General features: G+C 42.3%; 1 protein-coding gene across 2 annotated transcripts in view; it reads right to left on the bottom strand.

Moving 5' to 3' along the window:
• Positions 1-5,344: 5,344 nt before the first annotated feature.
• The window catches only part of CHD1 (chromodomain helicase DNA binding protein 1), a 143,766-nt gene continuing 123,840 nt past the window's right edge, over positions 5,345-25,270 (bottom strand). For both annotated transcript variants that reach the window (XM_089679116.1, XM_089679117.1), the window contains 5 exons: positions 19,273-19,451; positions 12,097-12,193; positions 11,933-11,984; positions 11,498-11,711; positions 5,345-6,847 (listed from right to left, as the gene is read on the bottom strand). In XM_089679116.1, the coding sequence (XP_089535242.1) occupies positions 6,487-6,847; positions 11,498-11,711; positions 11,933-11,984; positions 12,097-12,193; positions 19,273-19,451 (903 nt within the window). In that variant the 3' untranslated portion in view covers positions 5,345-6,486. The remainder of the gene's footprint in view (positions 6,848-11,497; positions 11,712-11,932; positions 11,985-12,096; positions 12,194-19,272; positions 19,452-25,270) is intronic.

Below are 25,270 nucleotides of genomic sequence, written 5' to 3'. Positions count from 1 at the left end.
TGGAATTCATTTGAAAAATTATTAGAAGCACGGGGAGATGGGAGACACGCAGTTGCAAAAATATATAGAATATTAACGGAATTAGACACGGGCACAAAATTAATATATATAGAGAAGTAGGAAAAAGATATGGGAAGGGAAATAGATGAGGAGCAGCAGAGGAAAATGCTTAGATTAATTCACGAAAATACTAGCATGCGGGAAGTGGAGTTGAACTATAAGTGTTTAGTAAGATGGCACATCACACCAAATGTGGAACACAAATTGAACGGGGAGATTTCACCATTGTGTTGGAGAGGATGTGGTGAAGCGGGTACGGTTAATCACATATGGTGGGAGTGTTTAAAGATACAGGAGTTTTGGAGGAAAATTGTTTACTTCGTAAGGAAAATTACTGAGGTCGACATTAGATTGGATCCAGAGCTATGTCTTCTCCATGTCACAGAGCTTTCAATGAGATCATATAAGGATTCAGGAATATGGTATTTCTTGAGCGCAGCTAAGAGTCTTATACCTAGGTTCTGGAAAAAAAAGGGAGGTGCCCACAGAGGAAGATTGGATGGTCAGAATGAATCAGATTTGTGCGACGGAAAGATTGTATTATATGCATACAGATATGATGGAGAAGTATAATATAAAGTGGAAAAAATGGGAAGAATATAGAGAAAAAGTGAAATATATGATGATGATTTATACCCCTCGAAATAAAAATGGATTTTAGAAATGGTTTTTATAGAAGAGAAATGCAGAGTGGGGGGGGGGGGGGGGGGGGGGGGGAGGAGGGTAGGGGAAGTGGGATATACAGTCATGGCCGAAATTGTTGGCACCCTTGATATTTCTCCAGGAAATCATGTATTTCTCACGAAACGTATTGCATTAACACATGTTTTGCTATACACATGTTTATTCCCTTTGTGTGTATTGGGACAAAACAAAAAAAGGGAGGAAAGAAAGCAAATTCGACATAATGTCACACAAACCTCCAAAAATGGGCTGGACAAAAGTATTGGCACCCTTTCACAACTGCGGATAAATAAGAATGTTACAAGCATGTGATGCTCCTGTAAACTCACCTGGGGCAAGTAACAGGTGTGGGCAATATAGAAATCACACCTGAAAGCAGATAAAAAGGAGAGACGTTCACTTAACCTTTGCATTGTGTGTCTGTCTGTGCCACACTAAGCATGGACAACAGAAAGAGGAGACGAGAACTGTCTGAGGACCTGAGAACCAAAATTGTGGCAAAATATCAACAATCTCAAGGTTACAAGTCCATCTCCAGAGAACTAGATTTGCCTTTGTCCACAGTGCGCAACATTATCAAGAAGTTTGCAACCCATGGCACTGTAGCTAATCTCCCTGGTCGTGGACGGATGAGGAAAATTGATGAAAGATTGCAACGCAGAATAGTCCGGATGGTGGATAAGCAGCCCCAAACATGTTCCAAAGACATTCAAGCTGTCCTGCAGGCTCAGGGAGCATCAGTGTCAGCGCGAACTATCCGTCGACATTTAAATGAAATGAAACGCTATGGCAGGAGACCCAGGAGGACCCCACTGCTGACACAGAGACATAAAAAAGCAAGACTACAGTTTGCCAAAATGTACTTGAGTAAGCCAAAAGCCTTCTGGGAAAACGTCTTGTGGACAGATGAGACCAAGATAGAGCTTTTCGGTAAAGCACATCATTCTACTGTTTACCGAAAACGGAATGAGGCCTACAAAGAACAAAACACAGTACCTACGGTAAAATATGGTGGAGGTTCAATGATGTTTTGGGGTTGTTTTGCTGCCTCTGGCACTGGGTGCCTTGACTGTGTGCAAGGCATCATGAAATCTGAGGATTACCAAAGGATTTTGGGTCGCACTGTAGGGCCCAGTGTCAGAAAGCTGGGTTTGCGTCCAAGATCCTGGGTCTTCCAGCAGGACAATGACCCCAAACATACGTCAAAAAGCACTCAGAAATGGATGGCAAAGAAGCGCTGGAGAGTTCTGAAGTGGCCAGCAATGAGCCCAGATCTAAATCCCATTGAACACCTGTGGAGAGATCTTAAAATTGCTGTTGGGAAAAGGTGTCCTTCCAATAAGAGAGACCTGGAGCTGTTTGCAAAGGAAGAGTGGTCCAAAATTCCGGGTGAGAGGTGTCAGAAGCTTATTGATGGTTATAGGAAGCGACTGATTTCAGTTATGTTTTCCAAAGGGTGTGCAACCAAATATTAAGTTAAGGGTGCCAATACTTTTGTCCAGCCCATTTTTGGGGTTTTGTGTGACATTATGTCATATTTGCTTTTCTGCCTCTGTTTTATATTTGTTCCAATACATACAAAGGGAATAAACATGTGTATAGCAAAACATGTGTTAATGCAATACCTTTTTTGTGTGAAATACTTGATTTTCAGGAAAAATATCAAGGGTGCCAACAATTTCGGCCATGACTGTAGATAAATTATGTCAATAAGAATATATCGATTTGATGTCTTTTTTTTTTTTATAGAAATAGGTGTTTGTGATTTGTATTTGGATGAAAATTAATAAATATTTATAAGAAAAAAAAAACGAAGATCAAGTACTAAAGGGGAAAAGAAAGGATGATAAAGACATGGAATACACAGTAGTCACATTCTAATGCTATAAAAAAAAAAAAAAAGCATGTGGAAAAATTTTTATTCATAGAAAAACAAGCCAAAAAATTTCCAGCACACTTGAGAATCTCCAAATTGGAGCATATGGCTAGTTTAAATTGGGGTGGTAGCCATTTTTTGTATAGCATGCTCACTGGATTTGGTGTGGGGACACATTGAATGCCTTCAGCTGCCACTGTGCTATTTGCTGGGTGTCCAAGCGTCTTTAGGGAGGAGTAGGCTCTATCCAGGAAAAACCTGCCCTTAATGTACACAATGTGCTACAGTATATGTGCTCCAACTTGGAGACTCAAATATAGTTAGGACTAGAGTATAAAGAGAAGCCTTGACAAGGCACTGTGGCATCCACATAGCATATTTGCTCCGTTATTACCGTGAATTGTTAGGGTCAATTGGGGTTTTTTTGCAGGCTTGCTGGTATGTGTGCTGGGATTTTTTTTTTGTTTGCTTTGTTTCCATGTGCACCTTACTGCAAATGCTAGTTACAAATTTGGGTGGTAGCCATTTTTTTTGTATCCCTTATATTTATAGGGTTGTCGGCCCTATCTATCCAATGGGGGGTGGAGTTAACCCATCAGTACTCTGCATGGCTGGTGTCAGGAAGCTATTTTTCAAAAAAAATTGATATCCCCTAATCCATTGCTCACACATTGGACCTATCCACGTTTCCATCTCTAGTTCAGCAGTGTCCCTACAAATATTGCTTTTCCCACATCTCTAAGTTCACGAGTGTTCTTTTCCAATCTGACAAACATTGTGTAATACAGTAGAACTGCAGTTAGATATGAGGAACAACAAGATACCATCATGCAGATTTGGCCACCACCATTTACAAACAATTATAGCTATATTACAGAGGAACGAGGTTTATGAAACATTAACAAAGCAACATACATACAGTGGGGCAAAAAAGTATTTAGTCAGCCACCAATTGTGCAAGTTCTCCCACTTAAAAAGATGAGAGAGGCCTGTAATTGGCATCATAGGTAGACCTCAACTATGAGAGACAAATGGAGAAACAAAATCCAGACAATCACATTGGCTGATTTGGAAATAATTTATTTGCAAATTATGGTGGAAAATAAGTATTTGGTCAATATCAAAAGTTTATCTCAATACTTTGTTATATATCCTTTGTTGGCAATGACAGAGGTCAAACATTTCCTGTAAGTCTTCACAAGGTTGGCACACACTGTTGCTGGTATGTTGGCCCATTCCTCCATGCAGATCTCCTCTAGAGCAGTGATGTTTTGGGGCTGTCGCTGGGCAACACGGACTTTCAACTCCCTCCAAAGGTTTTCTATGGGGTTGAGCTCTGGAGACTGGCTAGGCCACTCCAGGACCTTGAAATGCTTCTTACGAAGCCACTCCTTCGTTGCCCGGGCGGTATGTTTGGGATCATTGTCATGTTGGAAGACCCAGCCACGTTTCATCTTCAATGCCCTTGCTGATGGAAGGAGGTTTGCAATGAAAATCTCACGATACATGGCCCCATTCATTCTGTCCTGTACATGGATCAGTCGTCCTGGTCCCTTTGCGGAGAAACAGCCCCAAAGCATGATGTTGCCACCCCCACGCTTCACAGTAGGTATGGTGTTCTTTGGATGCAACTCAGCATTCTCTCTCCTCCAAACATGACGAGTTGTGTTTCTACCAAACAGTTCTATTTTGGTTTCATCTGACCATATGACATTCTCCCAATCCTCTTCTGGATCATCCAAATACTCTCTAGCAAACTTCAGACGGGCCCGGATATGTACTGGCTTAAGCAAGGGGACACGTCTGGCACTGCAGGATCTGAGTCCCTGTCGGCGTAGTGTGTTACTGATGGTAGCCTTTGTTTCGTTGGTCCCAGCTCTCTGCAGGTCATTCACTATGCCCCCCCGTGTGGTCCTGGGATTTTTGCTCACCGTTCTTGTGATCATTTTGACCCCACGGGGTGAGATCTTGCGTGAAGCCCCAGATCGAGGGAGATTATCAGTGGTCTTGTATGTCTTCCATTTTCTAATTATTGCTCCCACAGTTGATTTGTTCACACCAAGCTGCTTGCCTATTGCAGATTCAGTCTTCCCAGCCTGGTGCAGGTCTACAATTTTGTTTCTGGTGTCCTTCGACAGCTCTTTGGTCTTCACCACAGTGGAGTTTGGAGTTTGACTGTTTGAGGTTGTGGACAGGTGTCTTTTATACTGATAACAAGTTCAAACAGGTGCCATTGATACAGGTAATGAGTGCAGGACAGAGGAGCCTCTTACAGAAGAAGGTACATGTCTGTGAGAGCCAGAAATCTTGCTTGTTTGTAGGTGACCAAATACTTATTTTCCACCATAATTTGCAAATAAATTCTTTCCAAATCAGCCAATGTGATTGTCTGGATTTTTTTTCTCATTTTGTCTCTCACAGTTGAGGTCTACCTATGATGCCAATTACAGGCCTCTCTCATCTTTTTAAGTGGGAGAACTTGCACAATTGGTGGCTGACTAAATACTTTTTTGCCCCACTGTACATATTAAACTGATCTCTTTAGCATGTTAGCAGAAAATGAACTTCCACTTTTTAACTGATTTGAACCTCTAAGTATGTTCAATGATGTGGTGGGGACATTTAAGAAGGGACCTATTAGGTAGTTACTATATCATTATATAAATGCATACAATTAAGATATTTGTACACACAAAAGAAATACAGGTCAAAGAAAGCAGAAAATTTAGTCCACGTTTCTCTCTCTTTAATTTTCCATATATAGAAGAAATCTATATACAATCAGTGTGCATTTAAACAATTTATAAATTCAATCATGAAACTGAAAATTGTACTGGCTGCATAGCACATTTGACATTATTGCCCATTTTCATAAAAAAAAAAAAAATTAGGGAAAACAAATGGATCAACAATAAAATTTTGGCTGGTTTGGACAGTGGAGCTGCTCGTCTACCACGCTGCCTGGTTTATAAAAACAAGTACATGATAACGGCTTTTAGATGCATAAAAGGCATGTTATCCACAGACCTCAACACAACACTGATATCTGTTTAAAATTAAAAACAAATACATCTATAAACTGGAACACCAAAGACATGAGAATGGAATTAGTGTTCACTTTCCCCGACATATTGTACATTCTGAACATTGATTCCATCAAACTATATATATATATAAAAAAAAAAAAGAAACAAAAAGAAAAAAAGTTATGAATATTCATATATATATATTCCATACTGAATGAGAAGGCCTGAGTTGGTGGGGAAAGGAACAGTCAAAGAAAGCCTGAGAAAGGAAATGTTCATTTAATTAATTTACAATAATTTACAGCAGTTTTACTTTGTATAAAAAAAATATTACAGTTGATCACAAAAAATGCTATTTTACAGGTTTAAGTACAGGATTTAAATATTCAAGCATATGATGAGAAGCGGCAAGGTGGTTGCAGTGTACAATGTAAACAAATAGCTTTGGAAAGTGAACGTAGTCCTTGAGAGCATTTTCCAGACAATATAAAACCCCTTTCTTCTGACTCGTGGAACAGGACCATAGGCCAACACAAAGTATCCATAGTACAGGCATCTGATGTTTTCTGTTAAAATTCAGTCAAAATGGGCAGTGCTGAGGTCTCAGAAATAGTAAACATCTATTTCTTTATTTAAAAAAATGCCACGATTGCAGCACAGTGCAGCATATACCTTAAATACAAAAATATTCTCTGTTCTCTTGTGATAATAGACCTTGCATTCAGGAAAGTAGTAACGTCTGCCCTGGGCAGATGCAGTCCATTTCTTTCAAGTCATGTAAGGCAATCACCGTGATAATTTTACGGAATATGGCTAACGTCCTGGACTGCACTCCATTTGTTATGTTTTGCGCCCGCTCCATAAATGTTCTGGGGTGCTTTTGTGATCTGATGAGCATTCAAAGGGTGACCTGTGTCCCAAAGGAGATCTAGAATCATAAGAAGACCTCTGATCTAAAGGTGATCTGGGCCCACTACCAGAAGCCCTATGGTCCATCTGCCAGTCTGAATGGTACCGGTAATCCCTGGAAGATTTGTGATGGCTGTAGTCAGAACTTGATCTGTGGTCTGAATGAGAACGGTGATCAGAATGGGATCGATGATCAGAAAGCGATCTATCTTTTAAACTTCCTTCTATGTTTGACCTGTGATCTCTGCTTCTGTGGTCATCCAGCTTTCTGTGTTTGCTTTCACTGTGGTACCTGGAACAGAAAAAACAAACAAACAATGGTCACTGCCAAGCGCCACATATTTTTTTTTTAATGACCAATTCGTTGCCACATCAGTATAAAATTGTATTAACTCACTGCATGATCCCAAGGTTATGTCTGGACTATACCTGTCACATGCTACACGATTTCATGCCTTATGCCACCATCAGAGTTGCACACAGGACAATGCAGTCACAGTTGATGGCTTCTGTCCCATTTTCAACAGCTAATGGAGGTGCCCCAAACAGTTAAATCCATCAATTATGTATGTTTACTACTAAAACACAAATTGGATTGGCAGAGTGGCAGGTAAAAAGGAGTGTCTGTTCTGCTTGACAACCTCCTAAAAGCAGAACACATACACCCACTGGTGTGCTGTGACTCCCCTGTATGGCAAGAAAAATACCACTTTTATATGTCAGACCCTTGTTCATATCTTAAAAACACAAAGGAATTGTCCATATCATTAAAAATGTCCCTATTATGACTACAGAAATGGCACCCCTACTGCTATTGCCAAATACATTGCAGAGGAATGCAAGAAAATGTAAAATCATTCACACAGGTATGTTGACAACCAATCTACAAAAACAGGTGAAACCATTAATAACCTGAAAATGGGTAAACTAAAACAGGGTGTGGTAAAAAGAGAAAAAAAAATAAAATCACTGGGAAAGCCCCAGAAAAAAATGCATCCCACAGGGAAATTTGGAAACTTAAAAACAGGTCCAACAGAAAAGACCAACAGGTGAACATGAAAAGGCCCAATAACACTAATTCTTAGAACTCAGGAAAAGGAGGTTCCATAAGAGTAGTGTCAAAAAACCTTGACTTAAGAGGTCAATGAGATGCCTCATGACCTGATATCCTAATGAACCACCAGCCAGCCTTGGAGGCTGCTAGCAAAAACACCTTAAGGGTACCCTTTAAGTTCAGGCTGATTGAAAGCAGAAGGAGCAGACACCCACACAAGAGTAGGCACGGTAGGAAAACACAACAAACCAGGCCGATGCACAAGACAGTAGACTAATATAATAAGCAAAGACCCATCCGCCTAAACACCTACAGGTGAGTCTGGGTATGACAGGAACTCTGCAGCTTTGCTTACATTGACCAAAAGAACATGACTACAAGCAGCATCTGGTCCTCCTCAATCCAGCAAGAAACAACCTCAGCTGAGGGGCAGCAATTTTAGCCGCAGTGATGAGGACATTCGCCTGATTATATACATGAAACGAAGAAGGAGACTAGGAAAAACTTCCTCAATAGGCTATGCATCAGGCACAGAAGGAAGATCTACCTTCCAGTGATCAGGTCCCACGAAGACCACCAGGCATAATCTATCTCCACCAGGGGGTACTAGCAGCAGGATCCCAGAGTGTTCTGCCTGTTTACAATCAAGGGAAGCATAGTGCCATCCATCAATGGAAACCTCTAGCCAAGCAGATCAGGAGTGCCTAGGAGTCAAATCTTCCTTCCATGGAGAGTTGAGTCACTGGATTCTCCAATGAAACAGCAACTGTCTGTTGTGTGGAACCTGACTGAAACCCCAAGTATGGAGAAACTCCAGCAAGCAGAGTCCTTTTTCAGGGCAGGGGGAAGCAAAAGCCCCAGTTCACTCAAGCAACTGACAGGTAATGCCAAGAACTTCTTGATCTAGAGACCATGTGGATATCTCTTATGCAAGCTCCCAGAGATAGGAGATAGCTTGGGCACTAGATTTGGCTTTCAGGCACACCTTCATGCAGAAGGCTTATGCTTTGAGCCCTGCAGCTGGAATGAGAGTCTTAGAATGTCTACATTTACTACTGATGTGGATGAAAACAGGGTGGGACCTAAATTTCCTGCATTGCCGCAGGAGCATACTCTGGCCACTAGTAGCATCACTAGTGACAGTGTCAAGAGCAGACCCGAAGACAGGATGTCCCTATAAAAGTCAGGTGATTTTTGGATGCCTTGCCCACATCCTGAATGCCCCAAGCATTTGTACAGAAATAACAGGATCTTCCAAAAAGGGGAAATAACCACTTCCCTGATTTTTGTGCCAGATTCTTGTTGCACCAAGCCAGGGACAACCTGGTACTGAGGCCAAATATATCAACCTATCCCGGAACCGGACTGACTTATCTCACGACAACAGAATGTCAGGTACTGGAGTGAACCTGGGTGAACACAGTGCCTCATAGGAGGCTAACATTAGACCCAGGACTCTCAGGCAGAAGTGAAGTCTCCATCCACTCCTAGACTGGACAGCATGAACCTAGGATTGGAGAGCCTAAAGTTTCTCCTAAGGCAGAAATCTGGATCTAGTCCTGGACACTGCTCAGGTCAAATACTTCAAGTAATGAGTTGGCTCAAGTGTGATTTTTAAAAGTTCAGAATCCATCTAGACTGTTGCAATGTCTGAACAGTCAAGGCTACACTCACTGTTTGACAGAGCCTGAGCTGACTATTTCCTCAACAGGGGATAGTCCAAGCATCCTACAATGGTGATGCCACAAAAGCAGCAGGACCAGCACTGGAGCCAGCAATTAGGTGAACACTCAAGGTGCAGACAAAAGGCTGAACAACAGGGCCACAAACAGTGTAGGCAACTTGCAGCAAAGCACAGGAAATGGTGGTGGAAAGATGGGGGTATACAGGCACATGTCCTTTATAACAGACCTGGTGGATTCCATGCTCGAATGAATGTCGCATTTGGGTTTTTGAACTGTGAACAAGTTGGCGTAAAACCCTTGAAATCAAACTGCACGAGAGAGAGCTTGATGGAGATATGCGAATCTATGTATTGACACAAGCAAATTGAGAAACTGAGGAGTGAGCTTGGGTGAAACTCTAGTATGTAGTCCCTGGAAACTACTTCCTGCATCCAAAAATCATAGATGCAAACTGTCCAAATGTCTGCAAAGTCTAACAGACATGCCCCTAACTTTGAAAAGTGGGGGTGCACTTTCATGCTGAGGAAGCCTTGTATGAGGGTTGGCACACTTTGCGCCCCAGTCCTTGAAGGTGGATTGGGAGCTAGGCCTGGAGGGTTTGGCCTTGGTTGTTCCAAGAGTTGTGTAACGAAAAAGGCTTTTTTAGAACCTTCCCAGATTAGGCCTCTGTGGCTTAGTAAGTTGAATGCTCCCTTCAACAGCAACATCTTTGGTAATGTTATGGAGAGAAGATCTGAAGAGGTGATGGTCATTTGCTCAAAATGTGCAGGGACCAGGATCAATAGCAATAGTGACAAGACCCCCTCAAATGGCTTTTGACAAATCTGCCAGAATTTGACAAATCAAAGTCACAGGTAAGACAAGATGGAGAGAGCAGGACCTGCCAGCGAAAACAAGGCTCTAGACAGGGCTTCTAGATGCTTTCTAGTTGAGACCTGAAAGACAGGTGCATCCTCCACCAGAATGGTGGTTGCTTTGTTAAGACAGGGCGCTGCCAGACCAGAGGGGGGCATGGACCACTTTAAAAAAAATCATGTTCAAGCAGGTACAAGGCTAATAACCATTTGATGGGAGCAAACATTTTCAATGGTGTACACCAAACAGACAAGAGCAGAAAATGGTATCTTTATTTGGAAGTAATGGCAGAACACTGAAACCCCTTGGCGAAAATCTCATCCAGTAAGGACAGTAAGCACTTGGTACAGCAGGACTGTCCCCTCTAGAATGTCTAGGATCAGAAATGTTGTAAACCTGTGGCTGTTAGAGCTCAGGGGAAGAGGCAATGCCTCAGTTACTCACGAGACCCAAATCGCTGGAGGTAGTTGAGATCAGATTGCCGGATGTGACCAAGGTCACTGCACATAGGGTGGCAAAAGGGACCAAATAGAGTTTAATGTAGCTTTTTACTGGAGTGTCAACAGGGAGATGCTTTGTCAAGGTTTAAGGGTGGGAAGGTGCACAGTGTGCGCAGATGTCAATGCTCAGTCCCTCCTCATTAAAACCTTCCTCAATAAAATCTGCAGACTTTAATAGCACCAATGAGGTAGCTCCCAGTGGTCAGCCCACTTGGCTTACTGACAGTGAGTCTTCGGAAATGACAAACACTGAGGCAAGGTCTACAGCTCTGGAGTTGGTGAGCTCTACAATGCCCAGTCCAACGGCGGTTTGATGTAGCACTCAAAAACTATACCAGGGACAAGCCACACCAGATAGTTGCATCTAAGGGACCAGCTCTAGCAGCCAAGAGAAGGTTCTTGATTGAAGAAAAAAAAAAATATACTAGTAAAATTATGTTAGACGTTTATCAACAGAGCGGAACAAAAAATTCCACTTTCCTAGAATAATAGCAACAAACTGAAGTATGCTAGTAGTAAGAGATATTTATCCTGGGATGGCCTACAGTTTATTTGCCAGTGTCCATTCCTCCTGTAGGCTGCAGTATAACTCAAAGGCGAAGGAATTCATGTGTCCCTCAATGAACAACAAAGAAATTAAATTTGGAAAGACACTGTCTCCTATTGCCTCCCACTGATAGCAGCTCTACAAAAACTGGCTATTGCCACTGATAAGAAACAACATTAGGGATAGTTATCTAGGGAATATTAGATCACCTGTTTAAAGTTTATATGGTTCCAAGGAAGAAAAGTTTATATATTTTTTATTCAGAAAGTATGGAAAAATAAGATGTGCAGTGAGCACGCACCTATCTTGCTTATAGTGATGATCCCAGTCCCTGTGGTCTTTTCCATTACTGAAGCTGGAGTAGGGCCTTTTTCTCGAGTCACTTTTCTTGTAAGCATCACTCTGGTGTCGGTCCTTATGGTGGTGATCATGGTACTGTGATAAGTGCCTGTCAGAGGAATAACTGTCTCTGCTGCTATCATCATGGTTTGTGTTTTCTTTTAGCCTTTCTACATCTGAAAAAAACAAGCAAAATATCAAATCAGTGAACAGCTAAGAGGACAGTAACATTAGCTTAACAGCACTGACTTGATGAAGAAATGAAGACATATCTCTTTATACAGACTTGATACAAACACACTGATGGAGGAGATTGACATCAAGCTTTGTTGGGGTTCACAAGCAGTTTATGGAACAAACTGTTCAGAACTAGAAAACATGGTTAGTGTCTGTTTACCTGGATGCCGTACGATTGTGTTCACGCTGCTGCCAACATTCTGGTCATTGTGCTTTAAGGGGAAAAAAAACAACCAATTGAATTATGCTCATAAAATGAAAATGGAAAGAGCTGTGTTTTTATTGTTCAACAATTATAAATCAGTTACATAACCAATCATTTACCTGCGATTCCTGGCGCTTCTTGATAGCATGTTTGTAGAGCTTGTGCAGTTTCCGGGCATCAAATTCAGTAAACTTGGATACAAATATCCATAAGTTTCTAAGCAACAAGGAAATTAATTAAAAAACATCCAAAGCAACCATTTTTTATTTTTCTTTCACATACTGGCTACAAATATAATGACCAAAGTCCTATAAGATCATATCAGTGATTTAACTAAAGAGAATAAAAAAACTTCCTCTCTCAAACCAGCTTCCTCTCATACAATTTAAGGGGATGAGTCTGAAAAGAAATGTTGAACTCTTCCAGGACAAAAAATAGTTTTGTATTTACTGTAAAATTGTTATCTTAGCATCCATTGAGGGGCACAGAAATTCTCACACACACACAAAAGAACCCCCAAAAAAAAAAATGTAGTACAGCTTAGTATAACCCCTCCCACTCCCAGCATGCTCTTGTTTTGTGGCAAAGCAGCACAAAGAGCATAAATACAGAGGAGTGGGGCCTGTGCTTCTCAAAAGGACTCCAAGAAAAGGGTTTTTTATATGTACAAAAATCCTATTTGCTTTCTCTACTGTTTGGTAGTCCGAAAGTAGTCCAACTTAGGAAGACAATGACCTGATTCTATAGTTTTTGGTCTACCTTTAAAATCCTTTTCCTGGAGTACATCACCCCCCCTTTCCTTACCAGCAAAGCTAAGCCTTTGTTTTGTAGCAGGCAATGAGAAAGAGATGGGAGGGATTCCTATGTCCTGTGATGTACTCCAAAAAAGGGATTTTACAGGTAAACTGAAATCCTAATTACTAAATTGTACATCACAGGACACAGGGCAATTCATGACTACTTGGGATGTCCCTAAACATTGAACACTGAAAGAGTGGGCAAGAGCACAAAATGGTCAAACACCCCCAAAACCAAAATGAAGTATCCCACTATAAAGCCAACTGAAAGACCTTTCACCCAGGCATTAACATCTACCTGGTAGACCTTACCAGGTAGCGCTTTCACAAAGTTGAACAATAGAAACTAGATGAAGAATCACGCAGGAAGCACTGACACTCCTGGGGGATTAGGTCTTGACTGCGAAAGGAGGAGCCTTACCCTTAACTTTGAAACAAAGTTGTAGACTACAGAAAAATCTGAACAGCCTAGAAAACATCCAAAGAATGAAGCACCTTTTCCTTAGGATACTTACAATTAGGACAAGCCCTGATTCAGGAAGAAAGAATAAACCACCCACATGAAACAAAGACCACAGCCTCAGCACCACCACCTTAAAGTGAAAAGATAAAGGGTCCCTTGCAAGAAAGTGCAGGAAACTCCAATAACCTGCGGCTGAAATAATGGAGGCCAAAAAGATAACCTTGCGTGTAAGAAGAGCATCTCCCAGAGAGGTTAAAAGGGTGAAATCTGCAAAACAGACAAGAAAAAATTAAGGTCCCAAAAGGGATAATGGGGACCACATAGATGGAATAATCAATGTGACACCCTATCCAAAGTTTTTTTTTTTTTTTTTAAAAAACCAAGGAATGAGATGTAATAGGTGTTTCAAATAGAATGGATAAGGCTGAGATTTGGCCTTTGATGGTACTTAAAAGCCAGAGCATCTCCACACTAGACTGGGATAAAGCCTGGCAAACTAAGCTTTCCACGTACGATGGTACACCTTCCTGGAAGGAGACTTTCTTGCTTTGTTTAGAGTAGGAATTACAGTCAGAAACATCCTTATCCCTTGGAACTTTGGCTTCTACAGCCATGCCATCAAAGTTAGCGATTGTATAAAAGCAGAAAGATTAGACCTTATAAACAGCCAATCTGGAAGAGCCCACAGCTCATCTGCAAAGAGACGAATGATGTCTACATACCACCTTCTTGACCAAGCAAATGTGATCAGAATAACTGGAATGCCCTTCATCTTTATTCTTGCATAACAGGCGAGGAAGAGGTATAGAACAGGGAAAGGTAAGGCACAGAAAAGGGAAAACTGATCAAGGAGTCCCCAGGGCATCCACGGCAAACATCTGAGGATCTTAGTTCAGTATACAAACATGTTCAGTTTGTTGAACATGTATCCTAAATCGCCAGATTCTCCAAAGCACCTCCACAGCCTAACAAGCTCACATTTGTCATCAAGACTTTCCAATTCATCAGATGGATGGATTTCCTGGCATCCAGCATCTGCATAGATAGCCACCACTCCAGAGCAGACATGGTCTTGGGAGTTAAATGCATTGGCAGGTCCAAGAATTCCAGATTTGTTTTCCCCATACTGACATGATACAGAGTTGAAGAACTCTGGAGTGAACTGGTCATAAGGGACCACATCAAAAGGCAGCTACCATTTTAACCAGTACCCTCATGCAGGGCTGAATCAAGGGATTTTTCAACTACCTCAGGGACTCCACCTAGGAAGAAAATGAACAAGCATTTCTATTGCACAAGCAGTTCCTTCATCTGTGCCGTGTCAAGGACTAAAGTGGTAAACACTCTGGGAGTTATGGAAAGACAGAAAGGCAATGTCAAAAAAAATGGTAATCTCCTTGAGATCAGTTTTCCCTTTTTGTATGCCTCTTCCCCGCCTGTTATGCAGGGATAAAGATGGAGGCATTCCAGTGAATCTTCTAATGCAAACCAAAGAATCTGCTAATGAGGCCTGAAAATCTAGATGTGTAGATAGGCATCTTTGATATCCACTAATGCCAGGAAATCTATCTGATGAAAAGATCATTGACCAACTGGACCTTGAGGAAACACATATCCATCTGATTTTTCCGGAGCTTCAAAGAAAACCACTCATTTTTATGGCTCTGAAAATGCCCTTCAGTGCACTAAGGAAGCGGAAGGAACAAAAATCCAGCTTGTAACCTCTGGACACCACACTGTCCAGGCGTCTGCAAAAGGCCGATAGAAGTAACCTCACCCATGTGAGTGGGGGCGCCAATTCACTGCAAATGCTTTCTGCTTATGATAGGAACCCTTCTTGAATTCTGAAAGTAGCACTTGTTTTTGACCTTCATCTACTTCTTTATGGATATAGCCTCATTCAGATCAGCGTCCAGGAGGTGATTGAGCTGTGGTTTTACTGCTTCATGACAGCCCATTTAAAGGCGGAAATCCAGCTGCTCACGGCTGTACACATTGTGCAGAAAAAATAAACAGCAGACTGCATTCAGTGGTCATTACCACTAGTGAACACAACCAACGCAAGCCTATGGATTCATTCTGCAACCGCTCACCAAGTGAATACAATGCAAGCAATTGCAGTGTTGTTATGCGGCATTTACAGGCCTCCTTACTGTCTGCCAAATGTCCACTGAAAAGCTATTCAGACACAAAGTGTTCGCACTCAAGGGTGGAAGCCTCACAGTTTGCTTCAGCTGCACATTTAAGCCATATGATCCTTCTGAAAATCTTCCAGGAACTACCTACTAATGGCAGTAACCCTAGGTCATCCTATTCTGTGAAAACCATATACACTGCCCACACTGAGGGCTTGGCAATCTCCCTCCTTGGTAGAGCTGCTCCCACCAGAGGAGCCAGAGAGGTGGGAACTGGTCTTGCGCTCAGAGGATGGGTAGATTAGGTAAGTATATCTTTGCTTTCTTAGCCTCTAGACAAAAACGAGCATTTAACCCCACTCATTTTGCCCGGAATTCTTCTTTAAGTTCCAGAAGGAAGTTCCCCTTCAAAGGCAGGCCATTTTCTGCTATTTGGCACTGCGCTATTTTAACTGCCAATTGTGCGGTCACGCATCACTGTACGCAAGTGAAAATTACATTTATATAATTTTTTTTCACAGAAATAGAGCTTTCTTTTGGTGGACAAAAGAAAAAAAAAAAAGATTTTCTCCCATTTTCTACATAACCAATAAAATAAACAATAAAGAATCAAATTTCTTTATAAATTTAGACTAAAATTCTGCTGCATGTCTTCAGTTAAAAAAAAATATATATATATTAATATATTAATTGGTTTCTGTGAAAGTTAAAGCGTCCACAAACTATGGTATATACATTTAAAAACTGATCAATTCTGATGTACTGACGGGCGATGTAATTTCTTGAGGTCTTTAAAATGCCAGTAAAGTACAAATGCCCCCCCAAATGACCCATTTTTGGAAAGTAGACAGTCTGAAGTATTTGGTAAGATGCTTGGCCTGTTTTTTGAAATTGCAATTTGTCAAGTGTTTTTTGGAAAATGAAGAAATTAAATTTTTTCCCCACAATTTATTTTTTACATACCATCATCAGCACAGTAAAACATCAACATTTGACTAGTGTGGCGGTGATCAGTGACTGGTGACAGCATTTAAAAAAGCATTTTTTATTTTTAACGTTTTACTTTTTTTTTTTTTTTTCCATCAGAGTAATCCAGTCACCATATTAACACTGCACTACTCTGGGGGGTGATCAGTTTAATAAAATTCATATAAAGGCTGTGATTCCTAGTGATCTGTGATTGGCTACAGCTAATCACATGGTACAGCGTTTGGCCTAGGTACCATGCGATAGTTGTGGGCCAATCACAGCTCATTTGTAAAGGAAGCAGAGCTGTTATGAATGAGATTCAGCTTTGCTGACCTCGTGATCATGTGACCGCTATGCGATCACATGACCCCTGGGCCGTTACGCAGCTCGCTCTTAAACCTGTGCAGGCTGGATGTCGTACATGTAAGTAATCCAGCCTGCATGTGCCACCTGCCGCAGTAAATGTACTGTGGGTGGTTGGCAAGTTGTTAAAGAGGGATCTTGTAACCTCTTATCCATGGAGTCTTTAAAGGCCGGAACCTCATCTACCGGGATCGTCTGGGTCTGATTCAAGTAGGAAATGGCCAGGTCAACTACTGAACAACTGCATTTATTGTAGAGTTCCTCCTCTATGGGGTACTGCTGAGCAAATTGCTTCAGAGGTGAAAACGCAATGCCCAAGTGGCATACACCACTTCCTGAAAAAGAGGAGGGACAAAAAGATGGTAGGAGAAGGAAAGTGTCCATGCTTGCCAGAAATGACTGCAGAAAATTGCAACCTTAACTCCATCCTTAATAATTTCCATAAGGAAATGGAGAATTGTGCTCCTTAAAAACTATGGAAATTCCAGATAAGGGATTAAAAATTAATCTTAGGGGAGCCATTACAGGGTGAACTTTGCATGGGGTCCTCCCTATCAGAGCAATTTGGGAGGCTTGGGGTACTGCCTGAAGACCTGCTAACCCAGATAGCTGCTATATAGAGACCAGCTCAAGCAGGGGTAGTTAGGAAATCTTGAATAAAGACATGGAGGAAAAAAAACTCAACAAAGAAAAGACAAAGCTAGCAGAAAAAAAAACCCCAAGACTTTTCTCAGCAGAGCTGAGGAAACGGCATCCAGCTCTAGCTGGGTGTAGGAGGGATGCTCCTTGCCTAGCCCAGTGGTTTGGGTTTTTTTGCCAGTGTCCATGCCTCTTGTAGATGGCACTATAAACCAACATTACCTGAATTCCTGCACCCCTCAATGGCTGCATGAGCACATGCTTTATAGCTGTCATCTTCATCCATTTTTGCTATTTTCGTAAGCCACTGACTTGGAAAGAGCACGATATCTGGACTGCACAACTGCTTTTGCATAAGGGACTCCCTCAGTAGGGAAACAAGGATTAGGATGACAACACCATAGCTGGCAAGCACAAAAACAAAGTGTTGACAGCTCCCATGTGTCTGCATTGGCAGTTTTTTTTTCTGTCACACCTCCAGTATGTACATGCTAACATGGTAGTTATAGCTTAAAAGAGCTGTGACAACTGATAAACAGTTGATCTCATCATGCAAAACTCTTCATCAGCTTATTCTCATTGCAATTCTATGGTAACATTCACTTATTCACAAAGCAGTCCTGTAAGGAGATAAATATGGGTGCTGTCATTGTGGAACTGAAAATGTTAGTTTCCTAGTTCTAAGTCAAGCAACTGGCTATGTACTTTTATATGTCATTGACCCATAAGTAACATGCAGATCCGGTTAGAGAAATGTCAATCCTCCTGTTCTGTACAGCTGTTCTGATCATTGATATTCAAACATTATTGCCAGAGGCCATCACAGCAAACAGGCAACTAGTGTTTCCAAAAGAGGTCAGCAATGAAATCCATATATTTTATCACTAGAAGCACCAATGACAGCTTTTCCTCCCCAACCCTAGTCTTACACATTAAAAGTTAAGCATGTGGTTATCAAATACTTAGAACTTTATATCTACACATATCACGATAAACTCACATATTAAAAGCTGAAGTTTAAGTCAAAAGTGTTTTACCCCTATAGCTACAGTCATCATCACTTACCTGTATTGATTTTCCCAAGTCATGCAGGCTGTTGCTTTGTGTAGACATTTTCTCTGCAGTGTGCCCAATGCTTTTTTTAACCATTTGACTACTGGGCATTTTCACTCCCATCCTGACCAGGCCAATTTTCAGCTTTCAGTGCTAAAGCACTTTGTATGTCAATTGAGTGGTCATGCAACACTGCATCCATATGAAATTATCATTTTTTGAGACCTTTTTTTGGTGGTATTTAAATCACCACTGGGCTTTTATTTTTTGCTAACAAAGGAAAAAAGCCCAAAAATTTTGGATCCCCCCCCAAAAAAAGTCTTCATCTGTGTTATAAAATTTAGCAAATAAATAATGTTTCTCCTTCACTGATGTGCGCTGATGGGCTGCACTGATGGGCACTGAAAGGTGGCATTGATGGCCAGCATTGATAATTAGGGTACTGATGACCAGTGCCCTGATAATCTGTGTACAAGCCCCTGTCACAGTTGCCAGTTACCGGCTCCCAACAAGCTGTGACAGTACACAAGGAAAGTATTGCCGATAACTGGCAACTGTGTTTACATTTTGATTAGATGTGATTGGACACAGCAGATTACATGGTAGAGCGCCGTTGCGATTAGCCCTTTACCGTGATATGTGACCAGCTGTGTCCAAAGGAATTGTTCCCCCCAGTATATACATGCCCCTTGTATATGTGCAGCTGTTGGGGATACCTCAGCCACTTAAAGATATCTAAATTAGAGTTTTCTATCTTTAGGCTTTACAAAATGTCCCTGTAGCTTAAGCCATTGTAGGATAGTTGCTGAAAGCTTGACTATGTAGTTTCAATGACATCTACAATCCAAACAAACATATTAGATAGATAGTACTTACTTCCTCCACTGTTTAATTAGTTCAGGGTTTGCATATTCTTTTAAGCACTCTGTAATGTGATCTCCAATTCTGATGAGGCACTGTCTGGTGTGCTCCAGCTGTTCTCTCTCAGAGAGTCCTTTTTCAGGTCGATCCAGTTGTTTCAATGCTGCTTTCACCGGTCTCATCCTCTCCTTACACTTTAAATGAGAATATATAAAACATTAGCAAGATATATTTGTGAACGTAGCTCATTTGCCTTTCTCCTTTTCCTTTTTATTTGTGTGCAAAAAAACACTCCTTACATTTACCCGGCACCATGGTGTAGGTAGATAGGGATTGCGACTGCCTGTGCTGACCTGAGAAACAAATTATTAGTGCTTCCTGCTGCACTGGAACCAGAATCTGAAGAAACCCAAAGCTTTTCATTTTTACAAAGTAGGGGTCATGGTTGCATCATTTTTGGGTGACATTTAAGGATCGCTTTTGCAACATAGGTGTTGGAGAGGAGGGGGCAGTGGTAAAGTCTTCTTCAAGACAAGATACAAAATATACCTATGTACACAGGTACACTACAGACAAGGTATAACCCAGTCTTCCAAATACAATAATGTTACAAAGCGCTTAATCTACCCAAGAGCTGCTGGCTTGTCCACTTCACTTTAAATGACCAGATCAGATGAAGAATATACAGAATACCAGCGCTTTTTACCAGCTTCCCCTCCGCCCTATAGAAGAAATACTGCTACAGGGTCGGAGATTCCCCACCGGCACTCAGCAATCACCAAGAAACAGTGACAGTGGAGAGACTTGTATATAAACACAGGTCTCCTGCCAGCAATAACATGCTGCTGTGTATTTCTATACACAGCGGCATATTTCCCTAGTAAAACACACACACAACCTACAGTACACCAGTACAGTTAGCCCTTTGATCGCCCCAGATGTTAACCCCTTCCTGCATAGTGTCATTAGTACAGTGTCAGTGCTTTTTATTAGCACTAATCACTGTATTGGTGTCATTGAGGATGTCAGTGGCAGTTAGTTCCCACCAAGTGTCATAATGCCTGCTGCATTTGCTGATCGCCACCATTACTAGTGTGTGTGTGTGCGTGTGTATATATATATATATATATTTATTTTCATTCCAGTATATATACCGCCATTTGTAGATTAATTTACGTTTTGGGATTTATTTTTAGCAAAGACATGTAGCAGAATACATTTTGGATTAAATTTATGAAAAAAGTTGTTTAAATTTTATTTTACTGGATATGATTGAGCAAAAAGTAAAAAAATGTTTTTTTTCAAAATTGATCGTCTTTTTTTGTTTATAGCGCAAAAAATAAAAAACTGCAGAGATGATCAAATACCACTGAAAGAAAGCTCTATTTGTAGAAAAAAAAAGGACATAAATTTCATTTATGTGCAGCATTGCATGAGTGTGCAATTGTCAGTTAAAGTAACGCAGCACTGTATCGCAAAGAATGACCTGGTCAGGAAGGGGGGGGTAAATCCTCTGGAGGGCAAGTGGTTAAACTAAACTTAGAGAACCCATTACAGGGATAAAGATCCCTTTTCCACTTTTTTTTTTTTTTGGAACATCAATACCCATTCTTTCAGTAGGAAGGCATATACCTCCAAACTCATACAAAATTCCACTAAAGTGTAACAGAATGAGAAAGACAATCCAAGACAGCAGTGTGGTTCCTCCTCATCAAACATACATTCACGTACGCAAACCGTATAAATATTTCTACACTCCGCTACCTTGAATTGAACATTTTTCTTCTGATTTGGTTTTGTGATTTTTATGGGTTAAGGTAGGAGCGGTGGTGGATTTTTCCTTCTGGTTGTGCATTGGGCTGAATCTTTAAAGTGGAACTAAGCATACAATTAAAAAAAGTTGCAAGCAGCTCTTTATTGCAGGAGAGACATGCCCCGTCTCTTTTTCAATAAGACACATTGACTCGCCTTCTGGTAGTCTTCTATTGAATTTACACTGAGTTGCATATCCGTGTGAATTCAAGCACACTCACTGTGCCGAAGTCTCATGCGCATTCATGGGATAGTGTCATTTCCCGCTGGCCAATTGAGTGGCCAAAAACCTGTCACTCAAAGGAAACCTTGTGAGACAATGACACCAGCCAACAAGAGATGGAGGTACCTTTAGGAGTTTAGTTCCACACATCACATCCTCAGAGACACTTTAAACCTGCCATTGCAACATACTTTGCAAAGGACAGTTTCTTATCTGTCATGCTTACCCTCTCACTTCAATATTGTGTATCTCTTACCTGGAACAAGCATGCAAAAACATATGTTTGTGTTCCTGGTCAGTGCCTCAAACCTGATTGCACCCATGGGGGTCAGTGTACTAGCCAAACAACTAGCATTTTCACAAAGGGATTGGCAATGACAGAAAAAAATGGGATTTTTGTTTGGGAGCACATCATAGGACACATGGTATCTTTAAATCCATTATGATAGGGTAATGCTGCCACCTTAGGGGACTATGGGACCATTCACAAAAAGCGCATCGCTACTTGGCTGTGAAACTGAAAGCTGTCACAGCTGGGTACCAACATTAAAGATGCCGGCGCCGGGGACACAAGTCGGCCGGTAGCAGGACGCCGAGGGATCGAGGGACAGGTGAACGTCTGTTTTTTAAAAGTCAGCAGCTACAGTTTTTGTAGCTGTTGATTTTTTTTTTTTAACTTTGATTGGACCTCCACTTTAAGGAGAAGTATGGCCAAAGCTCTTTTGACCTTGCTTTTCCTGTGGGTCACAGGAGTACACTTAGTTCTGTACTCCTGTGACCTGTATTCAGAGAACAGCAGACTAAAGTCCACTGTCGGCTGAAGTCCCTCAGCCAGTCCAGACTCTGGAGGGATCCCCACTTTAATGTCGGGATCCATCCAGATGCCTGACCGGCAGCTGGCTCAGCCTCTCAGTGCGCTGCTGAAAGCCTGAGCCAGACGCTCCCGCCCCCTCTACAATCCAGCACTCCAAGGGGCAGAACAGAGAGCCGGTGACAGAGTCTCACCAGCTCTCAGCTCACTAAAGACCGAGAAATGAACAAATCAATGGTCTTTGATTGCTGTTCTCGGTGGACAAATGCAGCATCAGACCAATACTGCATCCATTTAGGTGAGCATGATTGCTTTTTTTTCCTCTTTTTAGGAAGAAGGGTGGGATCCCTGTGTCCTGTGATGTACGCCAAGAAAGGATTTTGTAAAAAAACCAAAATCTCATTTTCTTTATCCTACATCCTAGGACACAGGGTATGTTTATATCCATTACAATAGGGATGCTCTAAAGCACTGAATATGAGGGAAAAGCAACGCAGCAACAAGCAAACAGGCTCCAAACAAGCAAACCAGAACAGGTCAGAACCTCACAGAGCAGCCTGCAATACCCACCAACCAAAAGTTGTGTCTGCAGAGGCCCAAACATCTACCTAGTAAACCATTGTAAAAGAATGAATCGAAGACCAGGTAGCAGCCTTACAGACTTGAGCTACCAAAGCACCAAAAGTTCCAACCAAAAAAAAAAGCTGTCACCAACAACAGCAAGACTTTTCCTTTCAGACTGAAAGCTTGGGAAGTAGGCCAAAAGATCTACCGAAGAAAAAAAGAAAAATGGTGAAATGATGTACTTGAAAGATGTGTGTCCCTTTTGTGCATTTTCAGGAAGCACAAAGAGGAAGTCACGTACTGAAGAATTGCAGCCTTCAGGTAGACCCCAACTGTGTGAACATCAATGTAAGTCACCTGATCATGATGGATCAAGCAGGAGCGGTTTCTTACAGGTAAGAGCAGCCAATTCTGAAACTGCAAGCTAAAGTTATGGCAACCAGAAAAACAACGTGTCAGGAGGACTCAGGGAATATCCCGGGTGGGATCAAAAGCCAGGCTGGGGTGATCAGAATCACCAGAATGTCTTCCAAAGACAGAGGAGTGCCTGAAGCAACTCCAAATGAGTTTGCAGTGGAAGGCATTTGTCCTGGGGTATGATCACTCTCGATTAGTGTCCAAAATCAACATAATATTCCAGCATTTGGGTTGAAACTACGGCTGTCTTTTGAATGTTCAGGACCCATCCAAGCCTCCAGAATCTGCACAATTCAAATCACACAGAACTCTAGAAGCAAAGCAGACTGCTCCCTCAGAAAGAAGTAATCCAGAGTGCAGTGCTGAATGGCAACATTACAGACTAACCCCACATGTTTAGTGTGGGCTCCAGGTATCATTCTTCTAAGAAGAAAGCCGTAGGTAACAGATTTGGATAAGTCAGTCTCAAGAAAACCAGCAAAAAAAAAAAAAAAAAAAAAAGAAGGAACTTGTGCAGAGTGCACAAGCATAGGCATCACCTAAGATACTAGAAAAAAACTGAAGCTATGCCTTGGCTGAGAGGGGTTTTTGCCAGTGTACAATCACCTGAAGGTGGCAACATAATCCTAATGTAATGGATTTTTAAATATATTGTGTCTTTGGGTGTACGATCTAATACAAGGAATTATCTGGAAGGGTGAATTGAATGCTTTATGTATAACTACCAGATCATTTTGTTAGGTTTCTATTGCTAAACTGTATACCATCATGTCCTATGATATTTGTGCAAATGTTTATAAATGCTATATTTGCAGTAAAAAAGAATACAAGTTATTGAAAACACATTAGTTATTGAAAACACAATATAATCTCCAAAATATCTAACATGAAAAAGGATAAACTTTTATCTAGCCTTTTAAAGCTTGTAAAGTATTTAAAACCTTAGTACCTCATTAGCTTAAACTAAAATAAAGCTCCTAAACATATGCATCAAACCTTTGACCTCTGCACAGATATCCAAAACATGCAGGATAAAAGGCATTAATACGTGCATGGGTTTCTTTACTGTAAGTATACTACCTGTGTTTATTCCACTAGAAACGTTTTAGTTCTAAATCCTGTATAATAATAATTTATGTATAGTGAACACTTTCTATATACCGATTATCCGGAGCAGCCGCGTGACCGCCAGCTCCGGCGCCCTGCACCCCATCCCCTGCCATCCAGGCCCCTGAGCCTGGCGCTGATGTCCCCACCAACACCCTGAAGGGGCCTGGGACACTCCGTCCCTCCGGCAGAGCTCCGACGGGCCGAAGCCAATTGAGGCCTACCGCGGCACCCGAAGCCGCGGTGTTTCCTGCTGGCCGTGGCCGGAATTGCAGCGGGAATCACGGCCGTGGCGGGACGCTTCCGCTCCTCGGGGAAGCTGCCACCATCCCCACCGTTCCTACTGACACCCGGAAGGGGTCCACTTCCACCTCAACGTCCTAGGACACCAGGTACTCCATCAGGGGCACCCACTACCCACCAGAGGCCCAGCCGCCATCACACCACTAGCCACCAGGGACACAAACAGGGGCACCCACTACCTACCAGAGACTGCAAGCCACTAGGGACCCTAGGCTACTATCCCACCGGGGACCGCAAGCCCACCATCCCACCTGGGACCGCCACTATCCCACTAGGGACTCAAACAGGGGCACCCACTACCCATCAGGGGGCCCAGCCGCCATCACACCGCAAGCCACCAGGGCCACAATCAGGGGCACCCACTACCCACCAGGAACTGCAAGCCACCAGGGACCCCAGGCTACTATCCCACCTGGGACCGCGACTATCCCTCCAGGGATCGCAAGCCCACCATCCCACCAGGGACTCAAACAGGGGCACCCACTACCCACCAGGGACTGCAAACCACCAAGGACCCTAGGCTACTATCCCAACTGGGATCGCAAGCCCACCACCCCACCAAAGACCACCAGCCCACCACCCCGCCCTCCGGCGTGCTGTCCCTCTGGCGAAACTCTGGCGACTCCTGGCCTACCACGGCCCCTGAAGCCGCGGCCTCTCCTACCAGCCGCAGCAGACCACGGAGGAGCGCAAACCGCAAAGGGCTGAGGATCGTTGCTGCGACGCCCTGCTCCGGGACCCGCAGATTGAAGGAAGCAGCAACCACCCCCGCTGGC

This window comes from Staurois parvus, unplaced genomic scaffold (assembly GCF_062004578.1).
Source record: "Staurois parvus isolate SC_StPar_1 unplaced genomic scaffold, SC_StPar_1.0 ptg000218l, whole genome shotgun sequence".
NCBI lineage: Eukaryota > Metazoa > Chordata > Amphibia > Anura > Ranidae > Staurois > Staurois parvus.
The sequence above is the reverse complement of the archived record's forward strand: the minus strand, read 5'-3'. Positions and strand labels throughout refer to the sequence as shown.